This window comes from Dicentrarchus labrax, unplaced genomic scaffold (genome assembly GCF_905237075.1).
Source record: "Dicentrarchus labrax unplaced genomic scaffold, dlabrax2021, whole genome shotgun sequence".
NCBI classification, from domain to species: domain Eukaryota; kingdom Metazoa; phylum Chordata; class Actinopteri; family Moronidae; genus Dicentrarchus; species Dicentrarchus labrax.
Genome location: NW_026136724.1, coordinates 20,720,886 through 20,738,170, shown reverse-complemented (window position 1 = coordinate 20,738,170; position 17,285 = coordinate 20,720,886). Strand labels below are relative to the sequence as shown.

The window sequence follows — 17,285 nt, the reverse complement described above, 5'->3', positions numbered from 1 at the left end:
ATTTAATAATGTTAACAAAGAAAAACTAAATGAACAGAACATAAAGACCAGAAACAATGTACGTGAAATTTGTTTTATTCTAATTAATGAGCAAAGGTCACATTCAGATTAAATATCTGAGAAATAAATAAATCACATTTTTCACGGGTGTCCTGACCATAACAGGAAGCAGCACGAAACAAGAACGAGTAAACAGATACAAAACAAAATGGACAGTATTACAACATATAACATCCTAGAGAATAAAACTGAAGTTCGAACCATGCATTCAACAATATCAGTTTAACCACTGACATCCCAACAAATTGGTCTTCAGATCTTTCAAAATGGATTTATAGGCATTCAAAGAAATCAGATCATGGAGATTAAAATGTTTCTGTAGTATATTCCAGCCTGAGGGTGCAGAGTACCTAAACACCCTTTTCTCAATCTCTGTAAGAACATTTGGTCCAGACAAAATATAAAAGTCACAAAGAATTCTGTCCATCAAACTTCTATGACATATGAGTTCATAGTCGGGACGGTAGAAACCCAAGAACTGCCTTAGATATGAATGCATACCAGTTTGACAAATAATTTACACACTACATGTTGAGAATAGAGACAAAATGCAAATTGTCAAAGTAAATAAACAAAAACACTGAAACAAAAATAAACATACTCTTATAATAATAATACGACAGGAGGTTAAATTCAGTTTCCCTTTAAGAAAGAAGCATGAATTTAATCATTTTATTTATCTCTAACTGCTCTGTTCCACTGTCACACAGACCTCCATGGGCAATATCTTCAGTGGGACTTCATCCCGAGTGAGAATGAATGGAAACATCCTCTCAGTGAAAGTGTGCATGAAGGTCTGTAAGTGTATGTTCGTATCAGGATCAGAGAACGACAGCTGTCCTCTGTTCCAGTCCAGATTCACTCTGATCCTTTGAAGCTTCTTCTGCACTACAAGATTAGTGGAAGGAGCTGATTGTGACCCTGCTTTATATTCACCTTTATAGAACCATATTACCCACAACCCAGAGAGTAAACCTCCCTTCCTCTGGACAGACTCTGATAACACACCCAGTGACCAGCCTGTACTGTCTCTAACATCGACATCCCAGCTGTGAGTCCCTGAGTTGAAGCCCTCAGAGCCCAGGACAGAACAGTATTTATCAAACCTTTCTAGATTATCGGGAGGGTTCTGTTTCTCTACTCGTCTCACAGAGGTCAGATCTTCAGATAGGAAGAGATATGGATGAGCAGTGTTAGGATCCAGAATCACAGGAGTGTAGGAGACCATGTCCTTCATCTTGTTCCAGATATTGAAGGTCAGGTTGCCCAGGTGTTTGGCCTCGTCTATCAGAGCTCCTGGGAGCAGCTGTGGATCCTCCAGCAGGGGGCGCTGCTGGACTCTTTCCACTGCAGCCTTGTAGTTGTTCAGGAATGAGACATCTTCAGCTCTCAGCTCCTCCTCTGTGGCTCTGACTGTGTCTGAAAGAGCTGCTATCTCTCTGCTCAGAGCCTCTATCTTTTCCTTCATCATCTGACTCCTCTGCTCCTCTTCCTCCCTCAGTACAGCCAGCCTGGCCTTCTCTTCCTCTTGTAGAAACTGGTAAAGCTTCCTAAAGTGCTCCTTAATCTGCCTCTCTGTGCGTTGGGCCTGGACCTTAATGTGTTCTGCTGTTTGATCGAACTTTAGTTTAACTTGTTTAAAAACCTTTAACTTCTCCTTTAAGGGCTCCAGACTTTCTTGAAGTTTCTTCTTGTGTTGTTGTGCAGCTTCATCGATAGGTTGGATTCTGTGGTTGGAGTGTTTTTCTGAATCTCTGCAGACAACACACACTGGTTGTTGATGGTCCAGACAGAAAAGTTTGAGTTTCTCAGAGTGCAGAAAGCAGAGAACCCCTGAAGCTATCTGATCTCTCTCCAGTAAGAAGGCCTCACACAGGTTCTTCAACACCAGGTTACGAGGTGGTTCTGCCCTTGCAGATCTTCTCTTACAGACTGGACAATCACGTGTTTGTTTTTCTCTCCACCACCTCTTGAGACAGTTTTTACAGAAGCTGTGGCTACATGACAAAAGAACAGGATCTCTAAAGACATCAAAACAGACTGGACAGCAGAGATCTTCCTCTGATCTGGAAGCCATTTTGTCTTACAGTAAATCTGAAAACACAACATAAGGAGAGTACAGTCAGTTATGACCAGTGTTTGGTGGTAACGCATTACTAGTACTAATGTTACAGTAATAATATTACATTCTCCAGTAACAAGTAGTGTAACTCATTTCTAATTCTCAATTTGTTTATTTAAACAAATATGAATATTACTTGTATAAAAATTATCGAAATATCAAAGAATCATTTGTTTGATTGAATTTTGCGGAATCTTACCAATCTAACAATATGTGTGTTGACAAACATTCATATTTGCATGTATGATCTAAGCAGCAATTTCGAGACATGGTGGGTTTTAATAGGTTTTATACATCCAAAGAACTTCTATAAAAACCAGACCCTGTGTGTCATTGAGATCTGCATTTATTTGTCAGAACCTGTAGCCACACCAAGCTAGTGAACGGGACCTGCGCCTAACTGGGACTCCGCTTTTCATTGAATACCAGAAGTTCTTGGATTGAGTGTCATCAGTTTGAGGTGTGCTTTCCATGTAGCCTTTAACTTTTTTGGATACTGACTTCAGAATAAAACTGCTAGATTGAAGCCTTGGCTATACTTACTGGGCAGTTACCCTGACATTCACACAGGCACACATGAAGTCTGAATTGTGGGGAGAAAGGACGCAATTACCAGTTTAGCTGAAAAGTAATACAAAGTGTACATTACCTTTGAAAAGAGTATGGAATAATAAATTACATTTATTGAATATCAAGCCTTACACTGCTAATGGCTCCCCTCCCCCGTCTACTGACTTCAATTCACTTTTACTTTCATTTTTATTTTTAGTCAGACTCACATTCAGTGTTTGGAGCATCAGCAGGTTGAAGCAGCAGTGTTGTAGTTATCCACTTTTCTCTGCTGTAGCTGAACTCACTCAGAGGAAGTTGTCAGTTTGGTCTGAAGGTGAATCTGATCAACTGTTTTTCAGTCTGTGCGTCTCTCTTTAGTGAGGAAGAATAACAACCTGTTTCCTGGTTTGTCTCGGTTGATTTAGGAGAGAGGAGGAGCTTTGTCAGACCTTCTCTGCTGAATCATAGACATATATATACATAGACGCTTCATTGGCAGCCCGTTCAACCCTAAATGAAAGCAAAACTTGCTGACACTGAGGACCTGATATATAACCGATATATAACATTATGATTATTATAAATATCATAACAATTAATTATTGTCCAACATGTAAGTAATTTGATTTATGTAAGCCTACATAAACCCCTCTCTTGATCGTCTCACCGCTTTTAGAGCCCATTAACTATAGATATTCTAAGTAACTAGTGACAAAAAAAAATCATTAACCTTTAAATATACAAATGACTCAATTAAATTGGTTAAGAAATGTAAACATTATAGTGCTTTTTAACCAGAAAAGCTGCAGCTCCCCTTGTTTACCTGTCAGTCTTGCCCGGTCCAATACGCCGGCGATGTTGACGTATGTCAGCAACAGGCCGAAGCAGCCAATGCAGCATCTATGTATATATGTCTATGTGCTTTAGATATAACACACAGGGGTGTGTTTGAGGCTAAAAATGTACGAAGCGCTTTGACATTGTGCAACTGGCTGTTACAACACTTATGTTTATGTTCAAAAGTAGTTTGAATGTGGTGCAGGAGTTAAAACATGACTGATAAAACAGGAGTAAATGTACAATCAGCATTAACTTTAATGTTAATTTATGTTCTGAAATCACCAATATTATATAAAGTCTGAACCCAAACTGAGACGTCCACCTTATCCATGAGGTGTCCACTTTAAGTAGAGCGATTAAATGACTAACAGCAGAATTCAACTTACTGACAGAATCATCTCAGCTTCATTACATTTAACAGAAAAATGTTCATGTACTTTGATTTAGAAATGTACATTTTACATATTTTAAACATTTCATGACCATTAATTTTAATGTTTGGAAACTTTATGATCTGGAATAAAGGTTGTTGGATCTAAACAATGATTGGCAGCTCAACAGTTATTGATAAATGCATTATTTTTTCTTTATTTTAATCTCATCTGCTTCCATAAAGTGGTTTCTGGTGTTCACAGCTCCACACACAAGTCAGAATGATAATAAATTATCAAATATTTCATCATATTTGAAAAGGCTAAATGAACCAAAAATAAAGACCAGATAATATGTAAGTTAAATATATTTTAATTAACCAGCAAATGTCACATTGAGATTAAAAATCTATTTTTCAGGAGAGTCCTGGCCATAACAGGCAGCAGCACAAAATGAGAACAAGTAACAGTAACTGCAATTGAAGCCATGCATCCAAACAATATCAGTTTGAGCATCAACACCCCAACAAATTGGTCTCCAGATCTTTTGAAATTGATTTATAGGCATTCAAAGGAATCAGATCATGGAGATTAAAATCTTTCTGTAGAATATTCCAGTCTGTGGGTGCAGAGTACTTAAACACCCCTTTCTCAATCTCTGTAGGAACATTTGGTACAGACAAGATATAAAAGTCACAAGAAATTCTGTCCATCAAACGTCTGTGAAATATGAGTTCATAGACAGGATGGTAGCAACCCAAGAACTGCCTTTGATATGAAAGTGCACCAGTGTGACAAATAAGTTTACATGAAAAGGTTGACAATAGAGACGAAATGCAAATTGTCAAGGTACATAAAAAGAAACAGAAAATAAACACAATAACTGAAACAAGAGTAAACATATCTTTGTAGTAATACATAACAGGAGAAGCAGGTTAAATTCAGTTTTCCTTTAAGAAGTAAACAATATGCATATAATCATCTTCTTCATCCCTAACTGCTCTGTTCCACTGTCAGACTGAAATTCCCTGGTAATATCTTCACTTCTTTCAGAGTGGTTATATATGGAAACATCCTCTCAGTGAAAGTGTGTGTGAAGGTGTGTATGTGTGTGTTAGTATCAGGTTCAGAGAACGACAGCTGTCCCCTGTTCCAGTCCAGATTCACTCTGATCCTCTGGAGATTCTTCTGCACTACAAGATTAGTGGAAGGTTCTGATTGTGATCCTGTTATGTATTGACCTTCATAGAACCATATTACCCACAATCCAGAGAGTAAACCTCCCTTCCTCTGGACAGACTCTGATAACACACCCAGTGACCAGCCTGTACTGTCTCCAACCTCGACATCCCAGCTGTGAGTCCCTGAGTTGAAGCCCTGAGAGCCCAGGACAGAGAAATAAGAATGAAACCTCTCTGGATTATCAGGAAGCATCTGTTTCTCTCCTACTCTCACACTGGTCAGATCTTCAGACAGGATGAGTCTTAAACCAGCAGTGTTTATATCCAGAATCACAGGAGTATAGGAGACCATGTCCTTCATCTTGTTCCAGATGTTGAAGGTCAGGTTGCCCAGGTGTTTGGCCTCGTCTATCAGAGCTCCTGGGAGCAGCTGTGGATCCTCCAGCAGGGGGCACTGCTGGACTCTTTCCACTGCAGCCTTGTAGTTGTTCAGGAATGAGACATCTTCAGCTCTCAGCTCCTCCTCTGTGGCTCTGACTGTGTCTGAAAGAGCTGCTATCTCTCTGCTCAGAGCCTCTATCTTCCTCTTCATCATCTGACTCTTCTGCTCCTCTTCCTCCCTCAGTGCAACCAGCCTGGCCTCCTCTTCCTCTTGTGGAAACTGGTAAAGCTTCTTAAACTGCTCCTTCATCTGCCTCTGTGTGTGTTGGGCCTGGACCTTCATGTGTTCTGCTGTTTGATCGAACTTTAGTTTAACTTGTTCACAAACCTTTAACTTCTCCTTCAAGGGCTCCAGAGTTTCCTGAAGTTCCTTCTTTTGTTGTCGTGCAGCTTCATCGATGGGTCTGAATCTGTGGTTGGAGTGTTTTTCTGAATCTCTGCAGACGACACACACTGGCTGCTGATGGTCCAGACAGAAGAGTTTGAGTTTCTCAGAGAGAGCCTCTGAAGATCTCTGATATCGCTCCTGTAAGACTCTCACACAGGTTCTTTAACATCAGGTTTAAAGGTGGCTCCGTTGAAGATCTTCTCTTACAAATTGGACACTTGCGTTTTTGTTTCTCTCTCCACCAGCTCTGCAGACAATCTTTACAGAAGCTGTGGCTACATGGCAGAAGAATAGGATCTCTAAAGATGTCACAACAGACCGGACAGCAGAGATCTTCCTCTAATCTGGAAGCCATTTTTTTCTGAGTGAATCTGAAGTGCAGTCAGTCATGGCTCCCCTCCCTCCTCTACTTACTTCAGTGAACTCTGATTTCGATTTTTAGTCAAACTCACATTCAGTGTATAAGTCAACAGGTTGAAGCAGCAGTGTTTTCCACTTTTCTCTCCTGTATCTGAACTCACTCAGAAGAAGTTGTCAGTTTGGTCTGAAGATGAATCTGATTGTCTGTGTGTCAGTCAGTCTGCTCTTTTCATTTCTCTACTTTGAGCCTCGTCTCCTCTCTCCACTCTACTCCTGCCTTTGACCCTGAACTCGATCTCAGCGCGCCATCTTGACAGACGTCTCAATTCCTAAAATGCTTCTGGAGACTTGCTGGAAGAGTGTATCCTTTACAGAAATCTTTGTGTGAAGTTTAAAAGAGGTATGACAGAAAAGCTGGAACCATGATGGGAGGACTCCAAACTACTAACAATTTTATTCTAAGTTGCCTTTGATTTTTAATGTATTTTACAAAAAAATCACAATCAGTTTGGCAATATTCACTTTCTCGCACAATTCTACTGGAAGAACATACAATATGTATCATGGTTTATTTTAGATAAGCTGCCGTGAAATAAGGCGTTTTAGTTTGCAACAATCCCCCAAAATGCCCGTCAAATCCTGACTGATTGATACCGAATTGACCAGAAGAATTTCAACATATGACGCACTTTATCTTGTCTCAAGAGTTACGTGTTTTTAGGGACACGTAAGGAATTGTTAATGTGTCATATTTCTTAAAGGGAGTTTGGTATAATATGTTCTCTGACAGTACAGAACACAAAGAAAAACTACTGTTTGTAATAATGCAATAAACCGAGCTTTATAGTGAAAGAGCAGCTTTATTGGTCATGATTGAAGACAAATACTTTGTGTTAATTATATTAAAATGTTTCTGCCATACTAACCTTCAACTTCTTTTTAACAGACAGTAAATGTAGTGCAGTAAATAGGGAGTGATTGTTTCGTGTTGTGTCTTCCACAGACCGTGGGTCAGCAGCTACTTCCGGAAGTTCCCCATGCACATCTACTGCCTTCCTGTCCAGGCTGCCAATCACAAACGTCGGAGGCGGGGCCTGAAGAAGAGGGAATGATGACAGGACGGGAGTTCACGTCGTATACATCTGAAATTTCTTGAGAATATTTCTGTTTTTTTACCTGAAAATAAATTTGGTTTCCTCCCCCGTCCATTTTTTTTTTTCAAGTAACAAAAAAGCTTTACATAACAGATCTGATGTCCTCATGTGACTCCGGGCGTGATCAGTCCGACTGTCTTTAAATCCATAGAAACAGACAGACTGGTGGTTTTGTCGATAATTGAAATGGTGCCTCTGAAAGAACAACTGGCTTCAGTCTGAACTCTGTGGTTTTAAATGGTCACAGGCAACTTTCCAAAAAGCATCTTAAGGCTAAAACGATGGTTAAAAATTTATGAAATTGTATTAAATTATACTGAATAAGTGCTTCCTGTCCACTCATTATAGACTGAGAGTGCCGCCTGGAGGTGTCTCTGTGAACTACATTTAAAGTATTTTGTTTACTGTAGACCTCTGATGCCATCTGGTGTTTGATACAACATACAGATCCTTAGATCCAGATTGCTCTTCCAGGTGACTGGGGGAGTTAAATGTGCTTCCTGAAGAGGTTTAACTATCAAACTCAAGACTTTTTTTTACAGATAACATTGCTATGAAGTTGCAATACAGTTATTGCACATGAGCGTTATGTAAATACTGTACATGTATGTGTTATATGGGTATACACAGATAAAGTACAAGGAGCTTAAATCTGTACTTTAGTACAGTACTTGAGTAATGTTCGACATTTTTATGGTCATGTGAAGATATTATTGCCTGTGTGACTACTAACTGTTACTTTTCTTTTATATTTTTTATTTAGAAAAATATAGGACCAAATATGAAACAAATTTAACAAAAACAATAATTATGATTGATAGATATTTGGTAATACTTTCCACCGCTGGAGAGAAGTTTAGGTCACAGAAACCACATAAGAAACATTATTTTACAAAAAAAAGAATTATGAATTGGCTCATGTATGGTTTATACACAATAAGAAGCCAAAAACAAACAATACAAATAGAACAATAACAAAAGAGCAATGTGTATATCACACTCGGCCAAAATATATATATGTAGTCGTAATTGGCTTTTTGTTATTCAAATTAGATATTGTTCAATATGATTCGAAAAACAAACGTTTTTATTGCTAAATTTACGTTTATAACAATAATAACAATAAGTTGCTCAGCATTTATCACATTTATAATATATATAATTTAAAAATTGTCTTCTTTTTTGGGGGTTTGTGAAGAAACCGAACCGCGGTGCGTCTTTGACGATCTACTTTGAACGCAGCATTACGTTCGTACGTAACTGCGTCATCCCAGCCTGCCCAGCCCTTCTTCTGTGTGCGTGCGCAGCTTCAGCCCCGAACCACAGACATCATGGTGAGACTTTACGTTTATTTATGTTCTCCTGATCCGACGGACGCAGTTAGAGCAGCTCTCTGTACACACACATGTGTCTAAACCCTCCGGGACTCTGTTTAACCTCCGCAGAGACCGTTTGTGTGTTTGTTTGTGGCGTCCGTGCAGCTTTCTGTGAGCTAACCGGCGCTAACCGGTTAGCACGCACATGGGCTCCGTGAATACGCTAACGGCTAACACTGAAGCTAACCGCGTTACAGTGGCTCTGTTTTCAGTCTGTACGGGGGCAGTGAAGCTGTCGGGGTTTTACCACAGCGGATGTTTGTTTGTTTGTTTGTTGTTTGTGTTTGTGTTTATGTGTTTTATTCGTCCTCTCGGTCCTCGTCTGCTCAGATAGCATTGTTAGCATGCCTCTGGCTTTGTGGCAACAGATCAATGATTGTGCACATTGGTGGATAAATGGCGGAAAAAGATATAATTACAACGCGTGAGTGACACAACACATGCATTATCCGTCCGACTACCTCTACCCACCGTTTATTGATCAGTATTTATCTTTTATTTAGTGATTTTTAACAGTTTGTTTGAAGCTTCTCGCGGTTTCTAGGATGAAAGGTGCTTTCACTGACGCTCGGAATAAAGAGTTCCGTCCACGCCTTAATCGTGTTGTAGCTGCGTACATTAAGCCCCTAAACGATTATTTTAACTACCGATTAAGATGTTTTTATTGACCTATTATTTAGTACACTCTAGGGCTGCTTCATTAATCGGACTCGTACTGTGATCGGTAAAACAGCCTTCAGATGCCCGGCCTGTAAGTGTCGTTCTCCAGATGTTAAAATTAAAGTTATTCCCACTTATCGAGACTCATATCTGTCAAAAGAACCGCAATATCCCGATTATCTTTACCATCCTGCAGCCCTGATCCACACAGAGCCAGAGATAATACTAATCTTCCACTCAGCTGCCTGTATAATGTATATCAGGTCCACATGTGTCACAGTGACAGTCAGCTTTATTATAAAGTAGGTTTTCACATACAAGGACTTTGCCTCGATAAACTGGTGCATTACAGTGAATGTAGAGAAATATAGGTAAAGAGAAATATAGAGACATAAAGTCAGTGGGGGTCCTGGGAGGATGAGGCTCAATGCAGATGGCAGCGCTTCAGTAACATGTAACACAAATCAACAACTCTCTAAGTTTCTGTAAATAGAAGTGAATATTATTATTATTATTATATTATTAACCTTTATGAATGGAGAATTTATTGCACATTGTATTATAGGCCTTTTAAAATGTCTCAAATATGATTTTGAGAGTTCTTAAAACTAAATGCACTCATTAAGTTAATGTTACTTGTAATAAGTTTGTGTATTTTAAATGTGTTTTGGGGAAAATTTTGTATTGATCCCGCTGTAAAAAACCAATATAGAACATTATTAGGTTTTTTTTGCCGGCATGGACGTAAAATTGGTCTTAAAGTCCAACTATAGCGTGCGGCGTCCTTACTAACTGATAAAAACTCATTAGGATTCTAATGGAAACATTGATCGTCTCTCTGCAGGCGTCCTTATCGATGGCCCCGGTCAACATCTTCAGACAAGGAGCTGATGAAGAGAAAGCTGAAACTGCACGACTGGTGGGTTTGTTTTATCTGTGTTGTTGTTATTATTATTAACTCGTCACATCACTGAAGTATTTTTAATGTCACCCGCCTGTTGAGGAGGGAGACGAACCTCCGGTTGTTGACCTGTGTTTTCTCTGCAGTCGTCCTTCATTGGCGCCATCGCTATCGGAGATCTGGTGAAGAGCACTCTGGGCCCGAAGGGGATGGTAGGTCACCTTAATCTCTAGAGCTGGTTCATTTATTTCAGGCGTTAATGAATCTGGTTTAAGAAGGAAAATTATGCAGAAAAATGATGTAGAAACTGTTTAAAACTGGTTGTTTTCTGCTTGTAAACAGCTTTTAAATTGAGTTCGTAGTTGAACAATTTGTCCTCGTCTTTCTCTTCAGGACAAGATCTTGCTGGGCGGAGGGAAGGAAGGCTTGGTGACGGTGACCAACGACGGAGCGACCATCCTGAAAGCCATCGGAGTCGACAACCCGGCTGCCAAAGTTCTGGTTGGTGAGTGGAGCCGCCCGACTGGTCGAACTGGGAATCAGAGAAATCATAAAAACTGTCACCTAATGCAAAGTTAGCCAGTTTAAAGGGTGTAGTTACAACAATATATGTTATTAAAGGCCCAGTGTGTAATGTTGATGAGGATCTATTGTCAGAAATATAATATAATGTTCATAGGTATGTTTTCATTAGTGTGTAAGTAGCTGAATATAAGAGTTGTTGTGCTTTTGTTACCTTAGCTTGGAAGGCTGAGCTGTATTCAGTTGGTTGCAATCTGCAACTTCACCACTAGATGCCACTAAATCCTTCACTCGTTCTTCTTTTAATTGCATTCAGCTCATGTATCAGACTCAGCAGTCCTTTGAATGGAAACGATAGAATAAAAATGTTTTAAATCCTGCTCGTGTTTCCAGACATGTCGAAGACTCAGGACGATGAAGTTGGAGACGGGACGACCTCCGTGACCGTGCTCGCCGCGGAGCTGCTGCGGGTAAAATACAGTTGTTGAAGAGTTTTAAAGAGTCGCCCGACACTCACTGCTGCTTTTTAACCATCAATGTTTCCTTCGCAGGAGGCGGAGCTTCTGATCTCCAAGAAGATTCACCCACAGACCATCATCTCCGGCTGGAGGAAGGCGACTCAGGTGGCCAGAGACGCTCTGAGGGAGGCCGCTGTGGATCACAGGTGAGACTGATCCTCACAAATCAGACTTCAGTATCAGGAGAGAGCTATGTTTAAATTCTCTTTAAAGACTTCTTGTTGAGATTGAAAGTTCCTTCTTGACCGTAGAACCAGCAGGTGACAAATGATAATCGTACATCATCAGTTTCTTAATGAGATTTTCATTACAATAAAGTTTAATTAAATAAAAATGTGTGTGCTTGAGAGAGAAAACTGCAGGGTCCTGAATAAATGGGACCATCAGTTACTAAATGAACATCATGCTGTATGGAAGAAGACTGAGACCAGAAACTCATCAGGAAACTGTTTACTGAGCTCATACATCGACTGAGAAGTCGACTCCTTTGTCTATAAGCCTGAATGGTATCAGTGAGTTATTGCAACCAGTGGAGCCGCCCCCTGCTGGCCGTTGTACAGAATGCAGGTTTAAGACACTTAACAGACGTAGAGGCTCTTTATTGTCGATGATGTTCTGTAAAATAAAACAAATTCTACTTAATTTCAACTGTAATTACTCCTGAAAAAATTTCTTTAAAAAAAACTTCTGCCTTTGCGTCCTTCCCGTCTCCATAGCAACGACCCAGCTCGTTTCCAGGAGGACCTGCTGAACATCGCCCGGACGACGCTGTCCTCCAAACTGCTGACCCACCACAAAGCTCACTTCTCCCAGCTCGCCGTAGACGCCGTCATGAGGCTGAAGGGCTCCGGGAACCTGGAGGCCATCCACGTCATCAAGAAGCTGGGAGGCAGCCTCACCGACTCCTACCTGGACGAAGGTGAGGGCGCGCAATGTGATGTCACAGCCACTCTACCGATGCACCGCGCTTAACGTCTTTAACGCGCGCTTCTGCTTCCTCGCCCAGGTTTCCTGTTGGACAAGAAGATCGGAGTGAACCAGCCGAAGAGGTTGGAGAACGCCAACATCCTGATCGCCAACACCGGCATGGACACCGACAAGATCAAGGTACAGATGTGTAGAAGTATAGATGAAAAGAATGTGTAGTTGTTTTCTATATTTTGCTGATTTTAATGTGTCGTTTTGAATTTAGGTGTCTTATCTGTTATGTTTTTGTTTTTATTTTCTGTGTGGACCCCAGGAAGAGTAACTAATGAGTATTTTAGTAATTGAGTATTCCATCAATTTAATGAGTAATTGGAAAATAAATAAGTTTGCTTTATTAAAGAGCAGCAGTTAATAAACCATAAAGCTTCAATTAAAGTTGCAGTAGGTAACTTTTATAAAAATGTGTTTTATTTTTTGTCATATTTGCTGAAATGTTCACTTAATACTGATAGTAGAACAATCTTTCTCGGCTCTGATTGGTTGTTTACTGCCGGGTTCAGTTTGTGTTCTTGTATTACTGTATATTTACTTGTGTGTGTGTGTGTGTGTGTCAGATCTTTGGCTCCAGGGTTCGCGTCGACTCGACGGCGAAGGTCGCAGAGATCGAACTCGCAGAGAAAGAGAAGATGAAGGAGAAAGTCGACCGGATCCTGAAACACGGAATCAACTGCTTCATCAACAGGTACACACACACACACACACACACACACACACAGAGCTCAGAGCTTCTTTCTTCACACATTTATTACATTTAAATTTTTCTGTAAAATGACTAAACTTCTGTTTTCTTTCTTTTTTTCCAGACAGTTGATCTATAACTATCCAGAGCAGCTGTTTGCTCAGGCTGGCGTCATGGCCATCGAGCACGCTGACTTCGCCGGCGTCGAGCGCCTCGCTCTGGTCACTGGTACGCTGACACACAGTCATTAGATAAAGCCAATAGTCGACTAGCCGTTGCACGTTTATGATATTAATTCAATTATTTAAATATATAGATTTTAACAGCCGCGGGTTGAAGACCGATTTCTGCTCCAAACGATGAAATGAAGAATATCATTTTATTAAGTGTTGATGTAGAGCTGTAATAATGAGCTACTAATACAGAAGCTTTGATGTATGTTAACAGCACCAAGCACTGATCTATTTAAAGTGTGTAATATAAGATTATAGTGGGGAATTATGAAAAATTTATTATAACCTGAAATACTGTTAAATTAACAAAAGGTCAACTAAATTGTTGTTTGTTGTACTTTAGTTTACTTTTTCAGCTTTCATACATTTTTTTTAGATGAATTGACCAGTCGAGCAGAAAATTAACTGGAAACCATTTTAATAATCGATTAATCATTTAAGTTATATTTTTAATAAGAAATGCACATTTCTTATTAAAAATATAACTTTCTGGTTTTCTACGTCCTCTTTGGAAGAAAATTTAACATCTTACGTACGGAACATCTGACCCCCTGGTTTCTGACTTAAATACCAAACAGTTCTTTGGTTGCAGTTTAATGTAGCCTCGCACTGATTACACAGGTGTCAATCAGTTGATCAGTTGATTGATTAACTGTATTTGTGTGTGATCAGGAGGAGAGATCACCTCCACCTTCGACCATCCTGAGCTGGTGAAACTCGGTCACTGCAAGCTGATCGAAGAGGTGATGATCGGAGAGGACTTGCTCATCCACTTCTCTGGAGTCGACATGGGTACGGACACACACACACACACGTATCATTGAACGGGTTCAGTTTGACCTTCGACCCCTGACTCCCTCTCCCTCTCCCTCCTCAGGCGAGGCATGCACCATCGTCCTGCGAGGAGCGACTCAGCAGATTCTGGACGAGGCGGAGCGCTCGCTGCACGACGCTCTGTGTGTGTTATCTCAGACTGTGAAGGAGCCACGCACCGTCTACGGAGGAGGTACACACACACACACACACACACACACACACACACACACACACACACACACACACACACACACCTATATAAAGAGTGGGGAGTGCTGCGATAACTGTTGTGTGACGCTGGGAGGCGATCTGAAACAAACGTAACCTGAGTAATGTCGGGTTCAGACTACACGATAATAAAGTCTCTATAACTAATTTCCCCATTTATAAACTCTGTACGGAGGCTGAATCTTTATATAACTCAGTTTAAATTACATTAAGGCTTAAAGACACAGAAACTGTTCATCTTTTAATTATACGATCTACGATTGTCCCCAATTACTCGTAGCTTGCCTCCCTTTCAAGACCTGCGTGAGGTGTTGGGGACCAACTCCTGGTTCACAAGAACTACAGCGTCTAAAGCACAAGTCCGATCCACTGCGCCACAATATAAATATATAAAGTCGAGGGTTAGCAACGTCAGGGTGGCGTCAAAGCTTTAATTTGATGGTTTATCGTATTATTTGGTTCTCAGACATGTCTAAATGTACGCAGGCATTCTTCAGGTTATAAGTGAGAACTTCTGAGCTGTATCATCGGGGGAAATAAATATAAGATCCCTGGAAAACGTTATTCTAACTGTGTCTCTCCGTCAGGCTGCTCCGAGATGCTGATGGCCAAGGTGGTGACCGATCTGGCCAATAGGACGCCAGGAAAGGAGTCAGTCGCCATGGAGTCGTTTGCCAAGGCTCTGAGGATGGTACGGACCCGACTGTCTTTTTATCTTTGAGCCCATTAAGGACTAAATCCTGTTTAACTTTTCCAGATCGATTTCCTTCCAACTGAAAAACTGTTGACTTTGTTTTTGTGGTCTTTTTTTATTATTACTGGAAGTTTCATCTCTGGAATCACATTAATATTGCTTTAAAAAGTTTTAGATTTTAAGGAGTTGTTCAGTCTGACAGCATTCATGTGCAGAGGGAAAATAAAACCCGTCAGAGCTTCCTGAGTCCTCGTACGGTCTCTTGTTGATCCAGCATTTCTCTCGTTTTCTCCTCCAGCTGCCGACCATCATCGCCGACAACGCCGGCTACGACAGCGCCGACCTGGTGGCTCAACTGAGAGCCGCACACCAGGAGAACAAGACCACCTACGGACTGAGTGAGGGACCCTTTAATCATACACATAATATTTTTGACATGGCTCAAGTTTGAAGGAAAGCCGACCCATAGAGTGCGGACGATTTAGCATTTTAGCACCTCGAAGTTTGCGCGGTTCTTTGGTGGTGGTCCTGAAATAAGATCTGTGGTGTCGTACTAGAGCACCAGCATCTTGGACTGAAACATCTACGACCCACCAGACTCCATTGACAAAACAAGTGATTTAACCCAAGCAGATGATTGAAAAACTAACTTAAAACACATGAAACCAAAAAATTACCTTTTTACCACGAGAGTTATTCAAATCTCAAACAATTAAATTAATAAATTATACTTACAAAAAGTGAAACTTTATTATCCCACCAGGAGAAATAAAAATTACACAAACATAAAATATAGAAAAACACACTCAGATTTTGATCTTTTTTTTTTATTATACAAGTTTATATATTAGAAACTAACTTGACACTGGGAGTCACGCTAGAGCAGCGTCTTTCCAACAGCCACCAATGCTGGTTTGGTAATGTTAAGTCTGTCCACTAACAGTAGTTGTTGTTTGTTCCACTGACAGACTCAGGTTGTTATTGTCAGTGTCTGACAGCATTATGGAAAGGATCCCTACAGAGATAGACCTTTAGTTTAACCACAAACAGCCGTAATATCACTATCACTCTCCACCAGACTCCAGAGTCAGAAACACTCATTTTACCTTCAGATCATTGTAACTTCATTAAAGTGGACAGAAACAGAATAAAACTCATTAAAAGCGTCTCTGTTAGTGTTTCCAACAATCACCAACTTTACTTTTGGACAAACTTTGATGAATGTGTGTATTTTTTGCCCCCTGCAGACATGTCTGATGGGACAGTGGGCAACATGACCGAGCTGGGCATCACAGAGTCCTTCCAGGTGAAGCGCCAGGTGCTGCTGAGCGCCTCTGAAGCTGCTGAGATGATCCTGAGAGTGGACAACATCATCAAAGCTGCACCAAGGTCGGTCCATCGTCCATATATCGTCGTGTTTCTTTATCTGAAGCTGATGTGATAGCGTTGAGTCTAAAGTTTCATACAGTGCCTGAATGCTGTGGAAAACTGTACAGTCCTTAAATAAAATAAATTTATTGACGGTTTGTTTGTTTTTGTAGGAAGAGAGTTCCCGACCATCACCCCTGCTAAGAAGAAGAAGAAGAAGAAGAGGAGGATGAAGACGAACGGGGAGGGATCAGTTTTGTTATTTATCACCTGTGTAGTTCAAATTTAAAGAAACGCTCCGCTGTCCACCGTCTGTCAACCTTATCCCTGTGGAAGCACTGCACAGGCTAGCTGGCTAACGCTACCTAACCATCAGACACCGCTAACTTCAAGAAACAAGCTAATCAAATATATCTATACAAAGTTGGTGTCAACAGAAGTGTGAAGCGAACATTAGCGGAGGTCACAGCAATCGCTGGAAGCTGGTTACGCTAAAGTTAGCCCGTTTGTGCCGCTCTGAATGCGAGTTTGGACGTTGTTTGTTTTGTTTACTGAAATAAATGAACCAATCCTCATCAGAAGATTTGTTTGTCGTGTTTGTGCCTCTTCTCAAATGTTTTTACTCGCACAGTTCAGATATTTCACGTCTTCCTCCATGTTTTCAGCTGTATTGTCGCTACGTTTCACCCACAAAGTATAAAGAACGATATTTCCAGAGCCCGAATTGGACCAAAAAAGGTGCCTGTTCAACTGCAATTAAATGTTGCCATGGCGATTGTACCTGCTGTGAGGTTTTAGCTGAGGGACTCCTCACGATTATGCTTCTAGCGCCCA

At 40.6% G+C, this 17,285-nt stretch overlaps 3 protein-coding genes across 3 annotated transcripts; 1 reads left to right on the top strand and 2 right to left on the bottom strand.

The window, feature by feature from the left end:
• Window positions 1-59: 59 nt before the first annotated feature.
• Window positions 60-3,155, bottom strand: LOC127359209 (E3 ubiquitin-protein ligase TRIM35-like). Its single transcript, XM_051393082.1, has 2 exons — window positions 2,962-3,155; window positions 60-2,154 (listed from the first exon to the last, which is right to left on the bottom strand). Exon 2 carries the CDS (start codon window positions 2,135-2,137, stop codon window positions 743-745), a length of 1,395 nt encoding a protein of 464 aa, XP_051249042.1. The 5' UTR covers window positions 2,138-2,154; window positions 2,962-3,155; the 3' UTR covers window positions 60-742.
• A 1,783-nt stretch (window positions 3,156-4,938) lies between these two features.
• Window positions 4,939-6,310, bottom strand: LOC127359261 (nuclear factor 7, brain-like). The gene is made up of 2 exons (XM_051393151.1): window positions 6,275-6,310; window positions 4,939-6,093 (listed from the first exon to the last, which is right to left on the bottom strand). Exons 1-2 carry the CDS (start codon window positions 6,308-6,310, stop codon window positions 4,939-4,941), a joined length of 1,191 nt encoding a protein of 396 aa, XP_051249111.1.
• Window positions 6,311-8,701: 2,391 nt separating this feature from the next.
• Window positions 8,702-17,032, top strand: cct2 (chaperonin containing TCP1, subunit 2 (beta)). Its single transcript, XM_051393073.1, has 16 exons — window positions 8,702-8,803; window positions 10,350-10,424; window positions 10,553-10,618; window positions 10,800-10,911; window positions 11,322-11,398; window positions 11,480-11,592; window positions 12,163-12,365; window positions 12,453-12,553; window positions 12,988-13,115; window positions 13,237-13,340; window positions 14,018-14,137; window positions 14,223-14,351; window positions 14,977-15,080; window positions 15,382-15,481; window positions 16,331-16,472; window positions 16,625-17,032. Exons 1-16 carry the CDS (start codon window positions 8,801-8,803, stop codon window positions 16,653-16,655), a joined length of 1,608 nt encoding a protein of 535 aa, XP_051249033.1. The 5' UTR covers window positions 8,702-8,800; the 3' UTR covers window positions 16,656-17,032.
• Window positions 17,033-17,285: the final 253 nt, after the last annotated feature.

Coding starts and splice junctions, on each gene's coding strand:
- LOC127359209 (XM_051393082.1), bottom strand. CDS start 2,137: ATGGCTTCCAGATCAGAGGAAGATCTCTGCTGTCCAGTCTGTTTTGAT.
- LOC127359261 (XM_051393151.1), bottom strand. CDS start 6,310: ATGGCTTCCAGATTAGAGGAAGATCTCTGCTGTCCG. Junction 6,094..6,274: donor AGGAAGATCTCTGCTGTCCG/GTCTGTTGTGAC, acceptor AGAGTCTTACAG/GAGCGATATCAGAGATCTTC.
- cct2 (XM_051393073.1), top strand. Junction 12,366..12,452: donor CGACTCCTACCTGGACGAAG/GTGAGGGCGCGC, acceptor TTCCTCGCCCAG/GTTTCCTGTTGGACAAGAAG. Junction 16,473..16,624: donor ATCATCAAAGCTGCACCAAG/GTCGGTCCATCG, acceptor TTGTTTTTGTAG/GAAGAGAGTTCCCGACCATC.